The 21,099-nt window shown below is 43.7% G+C and overlaps 1 protein-coding gene across 4 annotated transcripts in view; it reads right to left on the bottom strand.

Moving 5' to 3' along the window:
• The window catches only part of CCDC136 (coiled-coil domain containing 136), a 291,047-nt gene that overhangs the window by 112,741 nt on the left and 157,207 nt on the right, over positions 1-21,099 (bottom strand). Inside the window, exon 9 of one of the 4 annotated variants that reach the window (XM_073579215.1) lies at positions 15,736-15,798. The exons of the other annotated variants lie outside the window; for them this stretch is intronic. Coding sequence (XP_073435316.1) covers positions 15,784-15,798 — 15 coding nt within the window. The 3' untranslated portion in view covers positions 15,736-15,783. The remainder of the gene's footprint in view (positions 1-15,735; positions 15,799-21,099) is intronic. 4 annotated transcript variants of the gene reach the window in all.

Raw genomic sequence — 21,099 nt, 5'->3', positions numbered from 1 at the left:
GGTGCGAGGTTCGGATTACGGGGGATGTTAGTCTTAGGTCATTTGTAGAACGGAGGGCACGTGTAGGGCGATAGACAGAGATGAGAGAGGAGATATAAGGCGGTGCAGAACAGTGGAGAGCTTTGTGGGTGAGAGAGATGAGTTTATACTGGACCCTGTAGCGAATAGGTAGCCAGTGTAATGACTGGCACAAGATGGAGGCATCGGTGAAGCGGCTGGACAGAAATATGACCCTGGCTGCCGCATTCAAGATGGATTGGAGAGGAGAAAGTTTGGTAAGAGGGAGACCGATCAGAAGAGAGTTGCAGTAGTCCAGGCGAGAATGAATAAGAGCGACAGTAAGAGTCTTAGCAGTTTCAAAGGTGAGAAAAGGTCGGATTCTGGAGATGTTTTTAAGATGCAGGTGACAAGAGCGACTGAGTGATCGGATGTACGGAGTAAAGGAAAGTTCAGTGTCGAATATGACCCCAAGACAGCGTGCATGCTGCTTGGGAGTTATGGTTGAACCCTCCAGGGTTATTTCGATGTTAGGTAGAGTAAGGTTAGTAGAGGGGAGAAACACAAGAAGTTCAGTTTTAGAGAGATTTAGTTTCAGATAGAGGGAGGACATGATGCTAGAGACAGCAGACAGACAATCCTTGGTATTTTGAATTAGGGTAGGGGTGATGTCAGGGGAAGAAGTGTATAATTGGGTGTCATCAGCATAGAGATGATACTGGAACCCAAATCTGCTGATTGTTTGTCCAATAGGGGCAGTGTATAAAGAGAAGAGGAGGGGGCCTAGGACTGAGCCCTGCGGGACCCCGATAGTAAGGGGACGAGAAGAGGAAGAGGAGCCGGAAAAAGATACAGTGAAGGAGCGGTCAGAGAGGTAGGAGGAGAACCAGGAGAGGGCCGTGTCCTTGAGGCCTATAGAGCGGAGCATAGTGAGGAGGAGCTGGTGATCCACAGTGTCAAATGCGGCAGAGAGATCCAGGAGAATCAGCAGGGAGCAATGACCTTTCGATTTAGCTGTTATTAAATCATTAGAGACTTTAGTGAGGGCAGTTTCAGTAGAGTGTAAAGAGCGGAAACCAGATTGTAAGGGGTCGAGAAGAGAGTTATCCGAGAGATAGCGGATTAGACGGGAGTGGACCAGGTGTTCCAGGAGTTTAGAGATGAAGGGAAGGTTAGAGACAGGTCTGTAGTTAGCAGTGCAGTTCTGGTCCAGGGATGGCTTTTTAAGTAAAGGGGTTATGATGGCATGTTTAAATGAGGAGGGAAATATACCTGAAGAAAGAGAGAGGTTAAATATTTTAGTCAGGTGAGTGGTGACCACTGGTGAGAGAGACTGCAGGAGCTGTGAAGGAATAGGGTCACTGTTGCAGGTTGTAGGCCGAGCAGAAGCGAGGAGCTTGGAAACTTCTTCTTCTGAAACAGGCTCAAAGATGTCTAGTGAGCTTGAGGTGCGGCAGGGAAGGGGATCCAGGCACTGAGGAGATAGGGCTGAGATATCCTGATGGATGTGGTTGATTTTTTCTAGGAAATAAGTGGCCAGATCCTCACCGCTGAGGTTGGTGATGGGGGCCTGTACTTTAGGTTTCAGGAGGGAGTTTAAGGTTTCAAAAAGTCGTCTTGGGTTGTTGGATAGTGAGGTGATGAGGGTGGTGAAGTAGGATTGTTTGGCCAGATGAAGGGCAGAGTTATAGGTTTTGAGCATGAACTTATAGTGGATGAAGTCTTCTGCTAAGAGAGATTTTCTCCACTGCCGCTCTGCACACCTCGAGCAGCGCTGAAGAAAGCGTGTTTGCGTTGTGTGCCAGGGCTGCCGTTGTCTGTGTCGGGTCTTTCTGCGTATAGAAGGTGCTGCTTCATCTAGGGCATTCTTCAGTGTATTATTGAAGTGTGACAATGCTATGTCTGGACAGGAGAGGGTGGAGATGGGGGCTAAAGATGTGTGGAGATTGTCCCTAAGCTGTTGGGTATTAATGGTACGTGTATTCCGATAAGTGTGGTAAGTGGGGGTGTTCCGGGTGAGGAGACAATTTTTGACAGAGAAGGAAAGAAGGTTGTGGTCCGAGAGCGGGAGGGGTGAATTAGTAAAGTCGTGCAGCGAGCCGGGACGGGAGAAAACCAGGTCCAGAGTATTCCCGTCCTCATGTGTAGGAGAATTAGTAAACTGTGAGAGGCCGAATGAAGAAGTTAGAGAAAGAAGATGAGAGGCAGACTGGGAGAGCGGATCATTGATGGGGATGTTAAAGTCTCCCATGATGAGGGTGGGGATGTCACAGGATAGAAAGTGAGTAAGCCAGGTGGTGAATTGGTCTAGAAACTGGCGGGAGGAGCCTGGAGGGCGATAAACGACCGCCACTCGTAAGGAGAAGGGCTTAAAGAGTCTGACTGCGTGGACTTCAAAGGAAGGAAATGTAAGTGAGGGAACCGGGGGGATGACCTGGAAAGCACATTGTGATGAAAGGAGCAAACCAACACCTCCACCCTGTCTGTTCTCAGGTCTGGGGGTATGTGAAAATTTTAGCCCACCAAACGAGAGAGCGGCAGCAGCGGTGGTGTCAGAATGCTGGATCCAGGTTTCTGTAATAGCCAGAAGGTTAAGGGAATTAGAGAGAAAAAGATCGTGAATGTAAGTCAGTTTGTTACACACAGACCGTGCATTCCAGAGAGCACATTGGAAAGTGAGAGAAGGCATGCACTGAATGTTAATAAGATTAGCAGGGTTTCTATATGCAGATGGAGGAGAGTAACGTATGCTGGTGGAGGGAGGCCCAGGGTTGGGGGAGATGTCACCTGCAACTATTAAAAGGAGAAAAAACAGAAAAAGCAGGTGGTGGGATGATTTGTATGAACGTTTTGAGTGCTGCATGGTGGTTTTGGATGGTTTGGTGTGGGTAAGAAATGTCAATAGAGCCTCAGAGTTATACATGGGAGAGGGGAAAAGGGAGGGGTGGATATGCAGAGAGTGCACAGAATGTGTAAAAGGGCAGGCGAGTTGTTAGAAAGCAGAGGTGAAGACAAAAAAGCAGCAGTTTGATATGATCAATGCATATGTAGTACGACTGACCAAGAAGCATGCGTGCATGAAAAACTTATGCACCTTACCTGTCTCCTGCCCAACTGCATTGTCTAACTGCAAAACACTTGATCCCGTTGCACTTAATATCTGTTGCACGCGTGAGCCCGCACGCGTGCTTTCCCAACCAGAGCTAAATATATATGAAATGAAATGTCTGCTAGCTTCAGCCACCAAAAGGCCACAATCAGTAATTAACCAATTAGCACAAGGACAGAGCAGGCATTACTATGCAGGGTAAATAACTAACGCTGGACAAGGCCATCAAACAGAGAAAGGGAAAAAAAACCTTTCTACACTTCAAAGCAGAAACCAAATAGTTAAAAAAAAAAAAAAAAAAAATTAAAGACCCACCACAGGAGTGATGGAATGAAATACCATAAAAATATCTGGCAATATATGATGCAGTTCACACTTGTCAGACAGCATACATGGATGATGGAATGAAATACCATAAAAATATCTGGCAATATATGATGCAGTTCACACTTGTCAGACAGCATACATGGATGATGGAATGAAATACCATAAAAATATCTGGCAATATATGATGCAGTTCACACTTGTCAGACAGCATACATGGATGATGGAATGAAATACCATAAAAATATCTGGCAATATATGATGCAGTTCACACTTGTCAGACAGCATACATGGATGATGGAATGAAATACCACCTTTATATTGGTCCTGTCACTAGTCCAGACCCTCACTAGCTCCCTGGACTTTCAGGGCTTCAGCCAGCTCCAGACTCACGGCCTTTTTTCCTCTCTCCATGTGGTGTAACCAGGAAGCATATAGGACCATTCTGACATAACAGGAACACACCCCCTGGGAGGTATGTGGTTAACCAGCCCCACCCATAATTAACCCTTAAATCCAGCCCTAATCAAATATAGAGGTTTGTGGGACCACAAGACCCAGCAAACTGTCCTGGATTTAGATCGCAGCAGACCTCTGTGTGATACATACCTGTCTCTCACAATAGTTTGTACAGCAAAGTCGATAGAAAATAAGCAGTGACCCTGTTAAACGGAAAGAATAAATAATCAAATAATCCCAATAATCCTTATTGTTGATCCAAAGTGATTGGTGCTTAAAATCCCTATATATAAAAATAATAGTCACAAAAATTGCAAAGTGAAATAATACATTAAATGAAACCATATACACCATGTAAAAATATGTATGTATATATAAAACAAATAGGGCCAGTGCACAATAAATAACACAGATCTTAATTCATTTTATGATATAAATAATATGTGATGGAATACAAAGAATAAATAACCTTAAAATATAAAAAATAATGGATCAAAGTTGGCTCAAGGTTGACAGCAATATAATAATATTAAAGGGCTCCAAACCCATATTGCCAAAATGCTCTGCTAGTCTTCCATCTCACCCTCCAACGTACGTTTCACATCGCTTCCTCAGGGAGTCAGGGAAGTTACTGTATTCTATTAGCCTTGTTTGTCCTATCATATATGGTCTTAATCAATATGTCTTGTCCACTTTGTATATACTAAAGATTATTTTAATAATTCACATTGGTCCTGTGCTGGATTTTTAGGAGCTATTATGCTTGCATTTATATCCAGCTTGCTGAATTATTAGTTCTCAATATATATTACTACCCTTTTCTTTAGTTGTTAATAAATTCATATTGTACTTGATCACAGAGCTGTAGGAGAGATCAGCGCAAAAATAGGGTCTTATCCGAGAGATACGACAGGCGGTAAAATCAGACTACACTCACCTTCTAGACATATTAAAAAAGCATGTCAAATGGAATTTCAGCTGCAGCAGATCCACAGGTCAGCAATTAACCATAAGACATCAAAGAATCGAAGGAAAGGTTTGTGGATGGTTTCTGCGCTTGCTGATAGTTGAGACGTATATCCCAGGATATAAAACGAAATGGTAGTTTACACGTTTCAAAGTACCAATTACTTCTTCATCAGGAAAGACCACAAATACTTTCCTGATGAAGAAGTCATTTGTACTTTGAAATGCGTAGAATAAATAACCATTTTGTTTTATATCCTGGGATATACGTCTCATTAACTGTCGGCAAGCACAGAAACCATCCACAAACCTTCCTTTCCATCCTTTGACATTGTATTCGATGCTTGTTTTCATGGTGCATGTAATAATAGATAGCAAATACATGCTATCATAATGGTTGGGAGTTAAGGGGGTTTTACACATAGTGATATCGCTAGCGATATCGCTATAACGTCACCGATTTTGTGACGTTATAGCGATATCGCTATGTGTGATACTTACCTCCGACCGGCTCCCCCACTGTCCATCGCTGATCGCGCGAGAATGTCCGGCTCCATTTCTCATCGTCAGCTTCCTGCTGTGACGACGAGCGACGCGTGGAGGCGGGTAGGAGGACGGCAGGATCGCTGTGTGTGAATGGTGAGTATCGTGCGCTGCGTTGCTGCTGCATCGCTGTGAGGTCTGCCTGTGTGGCAGCTCACTAGCGATCATTTAGCGATGCACCAGCGATCCTGACCGGGTTGTGTCACTATTTTCCGAGACCCGTAAAGTTTTCATTTTGCAGTTGATGGAGCTATGTGGCAGCTTATTTTTTGCAGGTCGGACAATGTTTTTATTGATACCATTTTGGGATAAATATTACCTTTTCATATTTTGTTTCTGCATTTTTTGTAGTATTGCAGCTACGAAAAAAAATTAATTTTGGCATTCTTGAACTTTTTTCATTTACAATGTTCACCAGTCGGGTTAATTATTTTTATATTTTGATGGATCAGACTTTTCTGAATGTGGCAATACCTAATTTGTACTTTTTATTATCTTTATTTTTAATGGAGGAAAAGAGGAGTGATTTAAGCTTTTAATTTTTTTCATATTTTTTTAAAAGTTTTTTTTTACTTTTCACTGTTCATAATAGTCCCTTTAGGGTACTTGAAGTTTGATTGTCCGATTGCCTGGGCTATATACTGCAATACCATAGCATTGCGACTTATAGTGAAAATCACAATCTCCTTTGAAGCCGGGCCACAGGATGGGTTTCAAAGGAGTGCCATAATGACAAGCCCAGAGGTCTTCAATAGACTCCCATCTGTCAAAGCAACCCATCAGCGATACACAATCATGTCACGAATGAACCGATGGATACATGGAATGGTGCACCTCCATGTGGGCTTGTGTTATATGTCAGAGTTTGACAGCAACATTTAACAGATTACCCTGGGATTCTTAGAGACAGGTCCCGGCTGTGCAAGGCAGCCATCACCTGCCAGGTATAGGGCAGGCTCAGCTGGGATCATGCAATTTTTGCAAGAAAAAGCTTATCGGGGGGGGGGGATGGAAGGGGATTCATTAGAATTTGACTGAGTTTACCCACTCTTTTCTTTAATAAAAATGGCAGCCCAGACCGTTGATAGGTGCTCTTTATCAATTCCATCCAGAGTCAATTTTTGTTTTTACATTTTCATTTTTTTCTGTTCTTTTACAAATAGCCACAAGTCATTTAATTTTGCACTGATATGGAAATATCAGAACCTGTTTTTTGAGGGATGGTTTGCAGTTTTTATTGTAATTTACATCATTCACTTTTCGGTAAGTTAAAATAGCAAAAAAAATTCTAAGTTCTTTGACATTGTGAAAAACCCCACAATCCTGCTATTGTTTTTTTGGGTATTATTTTTACAATGTAAGTTGTGCAATAAAAATCACATGGAAAAATGATTCGCCAGGTCAGTTTACAATTATGGAGTCACCGAATATGTATGTTTTTTAACTATTTTACAGACTTATTTTTTTAGTTTTGTAAAAGAAAAGAAAAGTATTGTATCTCCATTTTCCAAGACCCATAGCTTATTATTACCATCAAAGGGGCTGATGGGGGCTTATATTTTGTGTCTGCCAAGCTTGTGTTTATAATAATGTAATTTTTGGGTAGATACTGTCAATAGATTAACAGATGTAGGCTCCACTCCATCTGTGGCTGTTAGACACACACATCCTGGCTGTAAATCACAGCAATTATCTGTCTGCTGGGTATAAGGCCGACTCAGCCTGTAAGCCCACCTCATACACCCAATTCCATTTACGGCGGGTGTCAGGAAGGGGTTTAGAGGCTTATAACAGATCAATGTGAAGGCTGCTTCTAAATCTTCCAGGAGTTCTTCTGAAACCAAGCTTTGAATCATTGTTCTATTGGAACACCCAAGTTTTAGTTTCCTCACAGTGGCCATGATGTTTTCTCCTCAGATTTCTTAGTAATTGATTGAATCCATCTTGCCTTTCACATTCTGCAGGTTTTGAGTGCCAGAGGAAGCAAAACAACTCTAGAATATCACCAAGCCACCCCCATGCTTCACTGTAGGCATGGTGTTCTTATCAGCTTATTCTTCATTTTTCCTCCTCCTAACATACAAGTGATCCATAAACCCAAAATGTTTCAGATGGGTTATTTCACTCCATATAACAGAATTCAAAAACTTATGTGGATTTATTGTATGTCTAAGATCATTCAATGCCTTTGTATCTATTTGAATTCCATTTTCTTGTTTGTGCAAGGGCAAGGTGATGATCTCTTCTTTTAACCTTTCAAACCACTCTCTTGCCATATTTCCGACATTTTATGAAAACTTAAAGTCAATGAACCTCCAGCTGGTCCAGATATTTGATGATTTATCTCATGTAGACCTGATGCAACTAATGAAGCCCTTAATTATTAGCAGCAGGTGTTATTGAAACAACGCCTCTTTTGAGAGATTCTATTCAGGGAGTTAAATAATTCAGAGGCTGCAGTAGTCATTAAAAGGGTAATTTTGCACTAAATTTGGAGAAACCACTTAATACATTAGTGGTATTGAAATAATTAAATTGTTCTTGCTTTATTAGTTCATTACACACAGCAGAAAGTTGGAAAATGTTGCTAATAAACCTAATTTGCAATGAGGTTGAATAATTTTGATTACAACTGTAAAAACAAATAACCCATCCATATTCTTTATATTGTCACAATATAAAATATTGATATATACTTCTATTTATGTGTTTATTAATATTTTTACTTATCATGTACGGATTTTATATATCAGAAAGAATGTATACATTTTAATTGCATTGGCATTATATGATTTATAAATATTAAATCTTCTGATTGGCCCCATACCCAACATGAATATATGAAAATTCATGATATTTTGTGCAGCTGCTTAATACAAATAATGTATTTTAGAGTATTTTGACTTATAAATTGTAGCTTTCAACATGGCTTTACACAAAATTTTCTCTTTTTGATAATTTTGTATGAAGTTCCAATCATAGCCATTGTGAGATAACATATTTCAAATAAACAACATGGCGTCCTCCCAAGTTTAAAAGGTACGTACAAAGGTATGTATAATGGTATGATTTAATTGTGTATGGTACTTATTATATGACTATGCTCCAATGGAAACTGTATAGATCTGTACATGCAAAAATATCACTCAAGTTGCTGCTGCAGATAATGAATATAACAGTGTCTATGCAATTTGTAAGTTCAGGTCCAGTAGAGCAAATGATGGTCAACCTATCCTATATGCAGTTTTTAATAACCAACATGTAAGCTAAAATAAAGTAGACATAAATGTTAAAAATGCTTTAGTCTACCCTCCTGGATATCCAGAATAACACTTGACAAATCCTTGGTTGAGTAGTTGCATTAGCTTTAAATGGGAGAAATACATTTTCACCCCAAATATAAAGTGTCGCTGTTAATGGATTAAAAATTAACAAACTAAAAAAAGTGACCACAGCAGCAGAGAAGAAATAAGGAATAGTCAGCACAATGCAAACAATAAACATGTAGCGCAATATGGCTCTGGGTACTGATATTGCATGCCAGGAAAAAAATTACATGGCGGAGCATAGGATGGAAATGTTTATTTTTGGTGAAGCACAATTACTTATAAGTAATTAAGATAACTGTAAAATAAGTAAATACCATGAAAAGACATGCCATCATATTTGCAGGCATATTTACAAGTGAGTATAGAATTTTATTAGCGCTCATGCCATATTTTTCAACATGGGGCACGCAGCTTGAGGTTGGTGGTCCCTCCACTGTACAGTAAAGTGGTAGAGTTGCTTTATAAATTAGCTATACCGTGTGAGCCAGAAACATCTTTTCTAAATGTCAGAAAAAGTAGTGAAAGGGATTGATATATGAAGAATTCACTTTGGGGGCCATTTTTATCACCGGAGAATTTCATTAGAAAACTTGAGTACGTGCATTCATAAATTTGCCTCAGTTCCAGGGTCAATGTAAATTTATTTATAGATCACCTACATTTATCTTTTTTATCTCTGAAAGTTAGTTCAAACTAAAATGTCAAAAAACAAGAGAAATTTCAAAGACGATTTCTGAAAAAATATACATTTTCCCATAAGTAAATAATGAACATTCTATGGATAATATGCAAAGGATTAAAGGAGTCATTCCAAGTAAACAGTTTAAGTCCACATGGCACTAAAAAGGTGGGGGGGGCAATTTTAGATTAGATCAGGGGTGCACAACCTGTGGCCAGGGGGCCACATGTGATCCTTGATGACTTCCTGTGCGGCCATCAACTAGCTGGTCGTAGACATGCTTTACATATCTGGTACCTGATCATATGTATTTTCCATGTTAGGGAGTAGAGGAGTGGCAGGTAACAATGTTGGGATGGGTAACTATTAATGGTGTATTTTGTGGCAATGTCAGTGACAAAGTCTTCCTTTTGGTAAGGAATACATGAAGTAATTAAGTGGCCATGAATGAGTGCTGCCATAATCCTTGTAGACTATGGGAGAAAGGAAACACTCGACTGTGCCAGCTTCTCACATAAACTAGAACTGCAAAAAAGGGGAATACATGGTGTCTTCCTTTCTCCACTGCAAATGGGCAATAGAGAGAACATCAATCTTCCTGGTAGGTCGGAGTCCTATGAATGGAATAAACAGATAATAGATATTCTGTTAATAATGTCATATTGCTGTCCATGAGATTGAGGCAATCTCACAATGTGGCCCTTGGATTAAAAAAAAATTTGTGCACCCCTGAATTAAATGGTGATGTTCTCCATGTGATGATGTGCAGGGTTCTCATCCTCTCTCTTTATGTATCTTGCAGGTTCTTTCATCCTACTGGTATTATCTCCAGTACACATAGCATATCTCTATCCAGGTATCATCACCCCCCTCCTCTCCAAGTATTATCTATTATCATTGATCCACTCAATGCCGACTTTTATTCCCCATTGACTTGCATTGGGGTCGGGTTTTGGACGAAACTCCGACTTTTTTTTGCCCTAGTCGGACCAGTTTCATCTGAAACGAATTTTGCTTCATGAAACCCGATCCAACTAAAGTCGCTCAACTCTAGTCCTGGGTTCAAATCCCACCAAGGACAACATCTGCTTAAGAGTTTGTATGTTCTTCCCGTGTTTGCTTGGGTTTCCTCTGGGTTCTCTGTGTTAGGAGTCGGATTTCTGCGTTTACTCAGCAGGGATCCAGATCCTCACATTCTGCAGTCTCCTCCTATTTATCCATTGCAGAGGAGATTGCAGAGGAGATTGCCTTGCAGCAAATCTCTCCTGAGGCTAAGTCCTTCTGTCCTCTTACTGGGCATGCTCATGGGACAATCTCCCATTGGAGATCGGGAATCATGTGCTCAGGTCCCGCTCCAGTTCTCATTGGTCCATCGTCCGATAGTGTGATGCCTCACGGCACTGTCGTACAGCAGCAGTAGTTACCGCCGCGCTGCAGTTAGCAGCACTTACTGGTGTCCGCTGTAGCGACGCCGCATGCACGGTAGGTCAGGACGGACACTGACCTCGACCTTGGGCCGTGTCCTGTGACCGTATACCGTGTGTGCACGCCAGTTGAGACTTGTGAAGCTAACAGGCTCGGCGTTTATGCTTTATTTGTACTAAAGCGCCTCTGTGAGTTTAACAGACTCTGCTCTGCGCACCTCGGGTGACGTTTAACCCGAGCGCAGTATACCACCATATACCTAGTCTGCGATTACTCAGCAACGGTTGTTACACCTACTGCACGGTGGACCCTGGGTGGCGAACGCACTTCCTATTATTTATATTTAGTGCGTTCCGCCGTCCCTAACATTATACTAACGCCAGGGTCTGGCTAGTGATGGCAGAACAGCAGCAACTGTTAGGCTGGAGTCACACACAACCATTAAAAAATCGGTCCGATTTTTACGGTACGAAATCGCACAAAGATTTCTTGTCCAGGGATCCGTCTGTCATACGAATTTCCGGCGATGAACCGATTTTATTCGCATCTAAGCATCAAATTGACATCCAATGCCAATGCCTGATGCTCTTTCCTGTGACCTGGAGAAGTCTTGCGATTTTATCGCAAGTCACACTTGTGGTCCGTTTTCAATGCGATTTTTAATCGCATCCATAGACTTGCGTTGGCGAATCCGATCTGAAAATCGGTGACAATCGCAGCATGCTGCGATTGTCTCGGTCCGAGGAACGGATCCAATAAAAAAAATGGATGATGGGAGCAGCACCATAGAATAACTTAGGGATGACTGCAATGGGATTTTTTTATCGCATTGCATTCGTCCGATTTAATCACTAGTGTGACTCCGGCCTTACAGTGTATTCAGCAGCTTGAGGGCCAGTTGGCCACTCTTGAGAGGGCTCTCTCAGCTGCACAATCCACCGAAGCTGCTGTAAAGGCAATCACAGAAGCGGTTTCCCGTATGTCCACGTCATCCCCCGCGCTGACAGTTACCCGCGTCCCGCTGCCCTATAAATTTTCTGATGATGGCGCCTCCTGTAGGGGTTTCATCAGCCAGTGCTCCATTCAGCTGGAGTTACTGGCTGCGCGATTCCCTACGGAACGGGCCAAGGTGAGGTTTATTGTATCCCTACTGTCGGGCAAGGCGTTGGAGTGGGCTACACCACTGTGGGAGCGTGGTGACCCAGAGGTTCGGACTGCTGCTCAGTTTTTAACAGCTATTAAACAGGTCTTCCTCAGTCCACGGGTCATGCATGACACCTCTTTACAGCTTCTTGCTTTGACCCAGGGTTCTCTCTCGGTTAGTCAGTATGCCGTCCGTTTTCGGACACTGGCTTCCGAGTTGTAGTGGTCTGATAAAGCCCTCATCCCTGTGTTTTGGAGAGGTTTGGCAGAGCACGTTAAAGATGCTCTCTCCACTAGAGAGGTTCCTGCCAGTTTGGAAGAGCTGATTGCCATCTCCACCCGCATTGACCTCCGTTTTTCGGAGCGCGGTATGGAGCGTGCTCAATCCAAACGGAAGGTTACTCTGGCTCCCAATTTTTTTGAGCCTCTGGAACTACCCAAGCCAGAGGTTTCACCCCCAGAGCCCATGGAGGTGTCTCGCGCCGTTCTCCAGGCGTGTCCGGTACAAGACTCCAGTTGCGGTCATATTTGTCAACACGCGGTGTCTCAGAACAACAGTGCCCCGCAACAGCCAAATTCTGTACCGCCGGGTAAGACCCTTGTTCCTCCCCAACTTCGGCCGAAGGTTCTTTCCTGGGCGCACACGTCCAGGAGGGGTGGTCACTGTGGCTATATGCAGACCACAAAACTCCTGGCAGGGTCTTACTGGTGGCCGCACAGAGCTCGGGATGTTAAAAAATATATTCGGGCCTGCGCCTTTTGTGCTCGGAATAGCCTCCTTAAGCGAAGAGCGGAGACGCCTGCCGACACATGGTGGCACTCCACTTTATCTTCCACTCCCGCTGTCTCCCACAGGTTTCTTCTCAAACCTGGCGATCTTGCCACCCCTGAGGCCTTCCACGTGTCCCGGGTCTCTCTGTCACCTACCGGGACATCAGACTTGCCTGCGGACGAGTCTGAGGCCTATACCTCTTACGGGCACAAGTTGGTGGATCGTAAGGCTCAGGGAGGGGGGGGCCCTAGGAGGGGGGGTAATGTTAGGAGTTGGATTTCTGCATTTACTCAGCAGGGATCCAGATCCTCACATTCTGCAGTCTCCTCCTATTTATCCACTGCAGAGGTGATTGCAGAGGAGATTGCCTTTCAGCAAATCTCTCCTGAGGCTAAGTCCTTCTGTCCTCTTACTGGGCATGCTCATGGGACGATCTCCCATTGGAGATCGGTAGACATGTGCTCAGGTCCCGCTCCAGTTCTCATTGGTCCATCTCAGAGATCTGGAAGCGTGCAGAAGGTCCCGGCTGCTATGAAAGGCGCGCATGGCTGTTCCGCCATGCGCTAGTATAGGCTATACTTGCTAGATGTGTGAATGGTTACGGATGTATGATTCTGGTGACTGACTCATTTGAAACCCCTTCCCTCTGATATTACGCATGTGGATAGGGAACTAGAGTTATAGTCAGCGCCAGTCAGTGGCAAGCCATACGCCACAGTGCATACCGCACCGCTACACTTGCGTCCGATAGTGTGATGCCTCACGGCACTGTCATACAGCGGCAGTAGTTACCGCCGTGCTGCAGTTAGCAGCACTTACTGGCGTCCGCGGTAGCGATGCTGCACGCACGGTAGGTCAGGACGGACGCCGACCTTGGCCTTGGGCCGTGTCCTGTGACCGTATACCATGTGTGCACGCCAGCTGAGACCTGTGGAGCTAACAGGCTCGGCGTTTATGCTTTATTTGTACTAAAGTGCCTCTGTGAGTTTAACAGAGTCTGCTCTGCGCACCTCAGGTGACGTTTAACCCGAACGCAGTATACTGCCATATAGCTAGTCTGCCATTACTCAGCAGCGGTTGTTACACCTACTGCACGGTGGACCCTGGACGGTGAATGCACTTCCTATTATTTATATTTAGTGCGTTCCGCCGTCAATAACACTCTGGTTTCCTCCCACATTCCAAAGACATACTGATAGGGAATTTAGATTGTGAGCCCCATTGGGGACAGTGATGATAATGTCTGTAAAGAGCTGAGTAATTAATGGTGCTATATAAATGAGTAAAATAAATAATTAGATACAATCTTCTTACAGTTCTCTGTTAGTATGAATAAAGCCTGTTACAAGGCCTTTGACTGTTTGGTATTACAAGGTATTAAAGTGTTTGGAAGCTTTATTGCACTATAGTATGTTCATATTTGTCTTGTCTTAATAACGGTACATGCACTGTCACAAGGATCTCCTGAACAAAGTGTTTTTATTAGTTCCCAAACAGAATATATTAACTATTTTATCTGAAGTGTAAAGAGGAAAATACTACTTTACCCCTTTTTTTGCCTTGAAAACAGTTAGGGCCACAAATAATTTTTGAACTTAAGAAAAACCTTTTGAAGAACTTTACTTCTTGTTGCACACAAATATCCTTTTGTTTCCAATAATTTTTATTAGAAGATTTTTAAACAGTAAATGAGGGAAGAAGAGGAGGGGGTGGGGAGGACAATATCCTTTTAATAATTGTTTGTGGCTTGACCAATTTTATGTTTATAGAGGGTTTTTTCACTATTCAGTCTTCTTTTATTTATTTTTCTCAAGTCCTTGATTAGGATGAGCTACAGTACATGGGAACATGCTCAGATATTCATTGTACTGATAAGTGGGAAAACAGTTTGTGCTTCTTTGAAGAGGCTTTTACACATCTCTGTAAGATATTTTTAGTTTATTAGTAGTTATTTGTATTAAATTGCCTTCATTTCTCAGACTCACAGTAGATTTATGAGACACAAAATAATATTTTTTTCTATCTGGCCATTTCAAGTCATGATTAAACCCATAAGTGAAGATGCTATAAATACACAAATAGCCCAAAGAAGTCCATAGCACAATTTTTATATATGAAACTATATCAGTATCATTGCAATGTTGTCTGTAAGACCATGTTATAAGAATCTTTGAGTAGTCCAGCATTGGGCCTGCAGCCTCAAGAGATGGTGCCTCCGGATAGACACATCTCTTCTGATGGGCCTCGTTTGTGTATTTACCACTGAACAAGCTATTAAAGAGTATAAAAAATAATAAAATAATGGACTCAACTGTATATGACTGTTTAAATACCCGAGTTATCTAGATAAGGCCCATTAGAGTACTAAACAATGTTCCTTGATTTAGTAAAACCTTTAGTTTTTCCTTGCATTAGTACACCATGAAGATGTTTGACTTTGAAAAGCAAAATCCTTAGTACTTATGAAATTTATCTTACATAGTTATTATTTTATACATTGTGTTGTTTTCAACTTTAATAGTGAATTTTAACTGGATTGCTTGTTTTCTGAAAATATCTATGACATAGATCTCCATGGATGTAAACAGATAGAACAAGATTTAGTAAAAGTGGTATGGCAACCTATAATAATAGCATAACATGTAAAATGGTTTATCAAACACAAGTTGCGGACTGATAATGCCAAGAACTCTACAATGTGTTACAGAGACTTTACCAACTTCCATCTATGAACAATGACACACCAACAATGAGACAGAATAAAAATGAGTATTTACTTATAGCCATAAATTGTACAGAATTAAACCAGATATTCTTAAACCATAGCATATAAATAATAAATACAGGTGAATAAAGGTTAAAATGAAAAGGGAGACAAGAGTTTGCAAGGACAGAAGCGGCATCAGGCATGGAAGCAGAGACAGCAAGATACTCCTAGCCGTGCAAAGCAAAGCATGCAGAGCACGAGGAGTTACATGGAAACCAGTACCTGATGTGCACTAGGACGTCTCAGCCCACCAGCACCAGAGTGTCCCCACTATAACAATAAGTCCTAGGAGGGGAAGGGAGAGAACAGGAGGGTCAGATCCACAGGGGGCCTGAGAGACGAAGAGGAAGGAGAAAAAGCAGGAAAGAAAAGTAAGAAAAAAAGTGATGAATGGTGAAATGTGGAAGAGAATCCAGGTTGTATTGAATCAGAATGACGTGATACAAGACAAATGTAGCCAGCAAAATTATAAAGGAAGGCATTTGATATGATTGTTTATCATACAATTAAAGAATATGGTTTTGGGTTGAAGAATGTAACAGGAATGTCAAATGCAATGAAATAGACATAAACCGATATGGGTGGATATTATACATCAAAGTGTTTGGTTCAGCCATAAAGAATTAGACATCACAGGAAAATATGGATGTGAGCAGAGATTGATGTGTTAAACATAATTTGTAATGGCAGATTGACACAAAATTCATAATTCCGGTATAAAATGTAATATTTATACATTAAGTATGCAAATTTTAGATGTAATAAAGAAAAGTTTCCAGAAAAATCACATTACGAAATGTTTAGAAATGGTAAATTCCACCAGGATATGGACAGATGGGTGGTTGGAGAAAAATATTGTGACAGTGGCATTAGGTATGTAAAAGTACAAAATACATGACATATTTAAGATGATAGCAGAATTGTGTAAAGTCAGGATAGTAATAAAAGACAGGTAGAATTATTCATTAAAGAAGCAGCAAAATAAGATTCAAGAAGAGAAAAGCATAACAGAGAGAATGAAATGAGAAACGAGAGGAAAAAAGAGAGATGGAGAGAGAAAGAAAAATACATTGGTTACACAGGTGTCAGCAGAAAGGTTAGTCCGCTCAAGTTTATCATTCAATCAAAAATAACACACAGAATTGACAATTGATTTTTGGAATTAGATGTCAAATAATAAGCAGCAAATTAAAGCATCAATGTATATGAGATGTCGCTTTGGTGGTCAATGCAAGGAATGCAAAGTCATAGCTCTGGGAATACGCTGTTGTAGGTTTGTTATCCCATCTTCCATACTACAAGATACTTTACATTAAGCAACATAAAAGGCTTAAAGAGAACCTGTCACCTCTTTCAGCCGCTATAAGATGCGGCCACTGCCTTTCAGGGCTTATCTATAAGTTTTATTATACTCAGCCGGAGGGCGGTCAGGTCCGACCTGAAAGATAAGAAAAATCAGTTTTATTATACTCACCCAGGGGGCGGTCTGATGCGGTCCGGTCTGATGGGTGTTGCAGATCCGGGTCCAATGCCTCCCATCTTTTTGAGACACCGCAAAGTACTGCAGTGCGCAGGCGCCGGGAAAGGTCAGAGAGGCCCAGCGCCTGCACACTGCAGTAATTTGGTCTGCCTTCAACAGGGCAGATAAGTACACCAGCGCAGAAGCCCAATGCTGGGAGCGAGGAAGCAAGCAGGAGGGCAGCATTGCAAGAAGATGAGAGGCACCGGACCTGCGACACCCATCGGACCGGACCGCCCCCTGGGTGAGTATAATAAAACTTATTTTTCTTATCTTGCAGGCCGGACCGGGGGCTTATCTACAGCATTATAGAATGCTATAGAATGGCTAAGAGCAAAACATTGAATTATTCTAAAATAGCCTTCTATGAGCCTATGTTTTGTGATTTGCTTTCAGTAGTGGTTTTCACTTTGGGCAAGACAGCAACAGATAATTGTCAGATCGCACTATGTACCTTGACCTCGAAGTTCACCTCTAATCTCTTTGGAAGTTGCCCTGGACTCTTTGCTTACTATTCGTATTATCCGTGAATAATATGCACAATTGTAGTAACAGGAACATCAAGCTGTTTGAAGATGGTTTTATAGTCTTTACCTTTCGTGTGTCTATAATTTTCTTTCTAATCTCCTTAGACAACTCTCTCCTTAGCTTTCTTTGGTCCATGTTCAGTGTGGTACATACCAAGATACAAAGCAACACAGTGCATAATTTTCACCCCCTAAATAAGTAGACTGACTGATTACAAGTTTGCAGAAACCTGATATGCTAATTACAGAACACACCTTATTTTAACATCTCTCTATGTCAAATTCTCAAGGCCCTGGTGACCCAGGCTACAGTGACCAAGGATGCTGTGACCACGGACCCAGCTGCATTACTAGCTGTGGTAATAGTGGCCACAAAGCCCAGAAAAAAATCATAGGAGGCTAAGAGGACTGTCTTCCCTATCCTGATCACTCCCATCTCAACCCCCTTTACCAAGGTCACTGCTGAGGATTCCACCTCCAGCTCCTTCCCCTACTCCTCAGAAGATATCTGTTAGGGACTGCGGAACACACTAAATATAAAATAATAGAAAGTGCATTCACCGCCCAGGGTCCACCATGCAGAGGTGTTAAACTGCTGCTATATAATGGCAGACGCACAATATGGCGGTATATCGCACACGGGTTGAACGTCACCCGGTGTGCACTCGGCGTACTCTGTTATATTCACAGAGGCGCCTTAAGGCATAAACATAAATGCCGAGCCTGTTGACCTCATAGGTCTCAGCGGTGTGCACGCACAGTATATGGTCACAGGACTCGGGCCCAAGGCACAGGGTCGGTGTCTGTCTAGACCTACCGTGCGTGCGGCGTCGCTACCGCGGACACCCACCAGTGCTGCTGACTGCAGCGCGGCAACTGACTCAGCCGCTATACGACAATGCCCAGGAGGGGCGCACTGTCAGACGCTAGCTCTGTGGAGATGAGCACTGTGGCTTGTAGCATGCCACTGACTGGCGCTAACTCTAAAGCTAAGTCCCTATCCACAAAACTTAATATCAGAGGGAGGGGATCTTAATGAGTCATTTGCAGGTACATGCATCCATCATCATTCACACAGTAGCAATTAGAGACTATACTAGCTCATGGCAGAGCGGCCATGCGGGCCTTTTATAGCCGTGTGCTTCCGGGACCATCCAGATCTCTGAGATGGACCAATCAGATCAGGAGAAGGACCTGAGCACGTGACTCCGGATCTCCACTGGGTGATCGTCTCGTGAGCATGCCCAGTAGCGCGGCGAGAGGACTTAGCCTCTGAAGTGGTTTCCTGCAGAGCAGGCTGCGCTACCATTGCTGGTCCAGAGGTGGCAGCAACAACAAGACCCAGAGAGCTGGTCTGAGCAGGGCGTCTGGATCGCCGAGATTGCTGTGCAGGTCCCTGAGAGGTCGGAGGAGAATGGGAGACCGCTGTCTGCATTGCTCTTGATTCCTGCTGTGCAGCTGCAGGAACCCGACACTTAACATTACCCCCCCTCCTAGGGCCTCTGAGCCTCGCTACGCTCAAAGGCCGTGATCAGGAGTGGAGCATGGATGTTCTCCACTGGCTCCCAGGTCCGGTCCTCTGGGCCATGACCCTTCCAGTCCACCAAGTAAAGTTTTTGCCACTCACAATCCTGCATCCCACAATGGCATTAACCTCAAACTCATCCAAAAACAAGTCTGATGAGCCGGCAGATGACTCGGAGAACCGTACCATGAGAACAGGTTTGAGAAGGGACACGTGGAAGACGTCAGAGATGGTCAAATGTGGTGGAAGAGCCAGGCGGTAGACCACCGAGCTGATTCGCTCGAGAACCTTAAAAGGTTCAATGTATCGTGGCGCGAACTTGGTAGACTCGGCCCGCAGCTTGATGTTTCGAGCAGAGAGCCACACCAAGTCGCCGGGAGAAAAGGTTGGAGCGGGACGCCGATGTGTGTCAGTGGACGCCCTCATTCGTTCTTTAGAGGCTCGAATGGCATCCTGGGTGCAATCCCAAATGTCGCGAGCCTCCAATGCCCAGTCTGCCACCCTGGAATCAGTGGAGGACACTGGCATCAGGACAGGGACACGTGGATGCTGGCCGTAATTAAGAAGGAACGGTGTCTGACCAGTGGAATCAGCCACTGCATTGTTCAGGACAAATTCAGCCCATGGTAGCAAGGATGCCCAGTCATCCTGCCTGGCAGACACAAAATGCCGAAGGTACGTGACCAAGATTTGGTTGGCTCTCTCAACCAACCCGTTCGTCTCAGGGTGATAAGCGGAGGACAGGTTTAGTTCAATGCTGAGTAGGCTGAAGAGCTCCCTCCAAAACCAGGATGCGAATTGTGGACCTCGGTCACTAACAATTTTGTCCGGCATGCCATGCAAACAGAATACATGTTTAATGAACAGTGTGGCAAGACCACGAGCGGACGGCAACCACGCGAGTGGCACCAGATGCACCATCTTAGAAAAATGGTCGGTGACTACCCAGATGACCGTACTGCCACCAGATTTGGGCAGGCCGACCACAAAATCCATGCCAACCATCTCCCAAGGTCTGTCTGCCACGAGCAGAGGATACAATAACCCAGCCGGCCTCTGTCTAGGGGACCTGTTCCGTGCACACGAGACGCATGCCTATATGTATTCTTTCGTGTCTCGAGTCATGTGCGGCCACCAATAAGACCTTGCCAGGAGTTCTGTGGTCTGCTTATTGCCAAAGTGACCACCCAAGTGACGCGTGTGCCCACGCGAGAACCTCCGGCCATAGCTAAGGAGGGACAAAGGTCTTGCCCAGCGGCACTGACTCGAGAGCAACTGGAGCCACGGTCCTAAAACTCTCAGTAGGGAGAATTTGCAGAGGCTCAGCCTCCTCTCCCTCTGCTGAAACCACCGAGCGCGAGAGAGCATCCGCACAGACGTTCTCTCCAGAGAGATAGTGCAACGTGAAGCAGAAGCAGGAGAAGAAAAGCGACCACCTAGCTTGACGAGAGTTCAAGCGCTGGGCCGTTTTATGGTCCGTATACACCTGGAAGGGAAAGCGGGCTCCCTCCAGGAAATGTCTCCACTTGGAAAAGGCCAACTTAATTGCCAGCAGCTCCCTGTCCCCGATGGAGTAGTTCTTCACCGCCGGTGAGAAGGTCTTTGAGAAGAAGCAGGGATGCTTCCGTCCTTGAGCATCCTTCTGGAAAAGGACTGCTCCTGCACCAATGGAAGAAGCATCTACCTCTAGGATAAAAGGTTTATCCACATCGGGACGGTGTAAGATGGGAGCGCCAGCAAAATGGGATTTTAGAGACGAGAAGGCCTGGGAGACTTGTTCAGAGCAAGCCTTAGGATTAGCTCCTTTCTTTGTGAGAGCAACCAGAGGAGCTACTAGTGTGGAGAAGTGGGGGATGAACTGGTGATAATAGTTGATGAACCCCAAAAAGCGCTGCACCTCTTTGAGTGAATGTGGTTCCTGCCAGTCCATGACCGCTTGCAGTTTGGCTGGATCCATAGCCAACCCCTGGGCCGAGATGATGTAGCACAGGCATGGCAAGGACTCCTGCTCAAAC

Source organism: Dendrobates tinctorius, unplaced genomic scaffold, assembly GCF_039654945.1.
Source record: "Dendrobates tinctorius isolate UK_male_01 unplaced genomic scaffold, ASM3965494v1 ptg000062l, whole genome shotgun sequence".
Lineage (NCBI taxonomy): Eukaryota > Metazoa > Chordata > Amphibia > Anura > Dendrobatidae > Dendrobates > Dendrobates tinctorius.
This window is presented reverse-complemented; position numbering and strand designations above follow the sequence as displayed.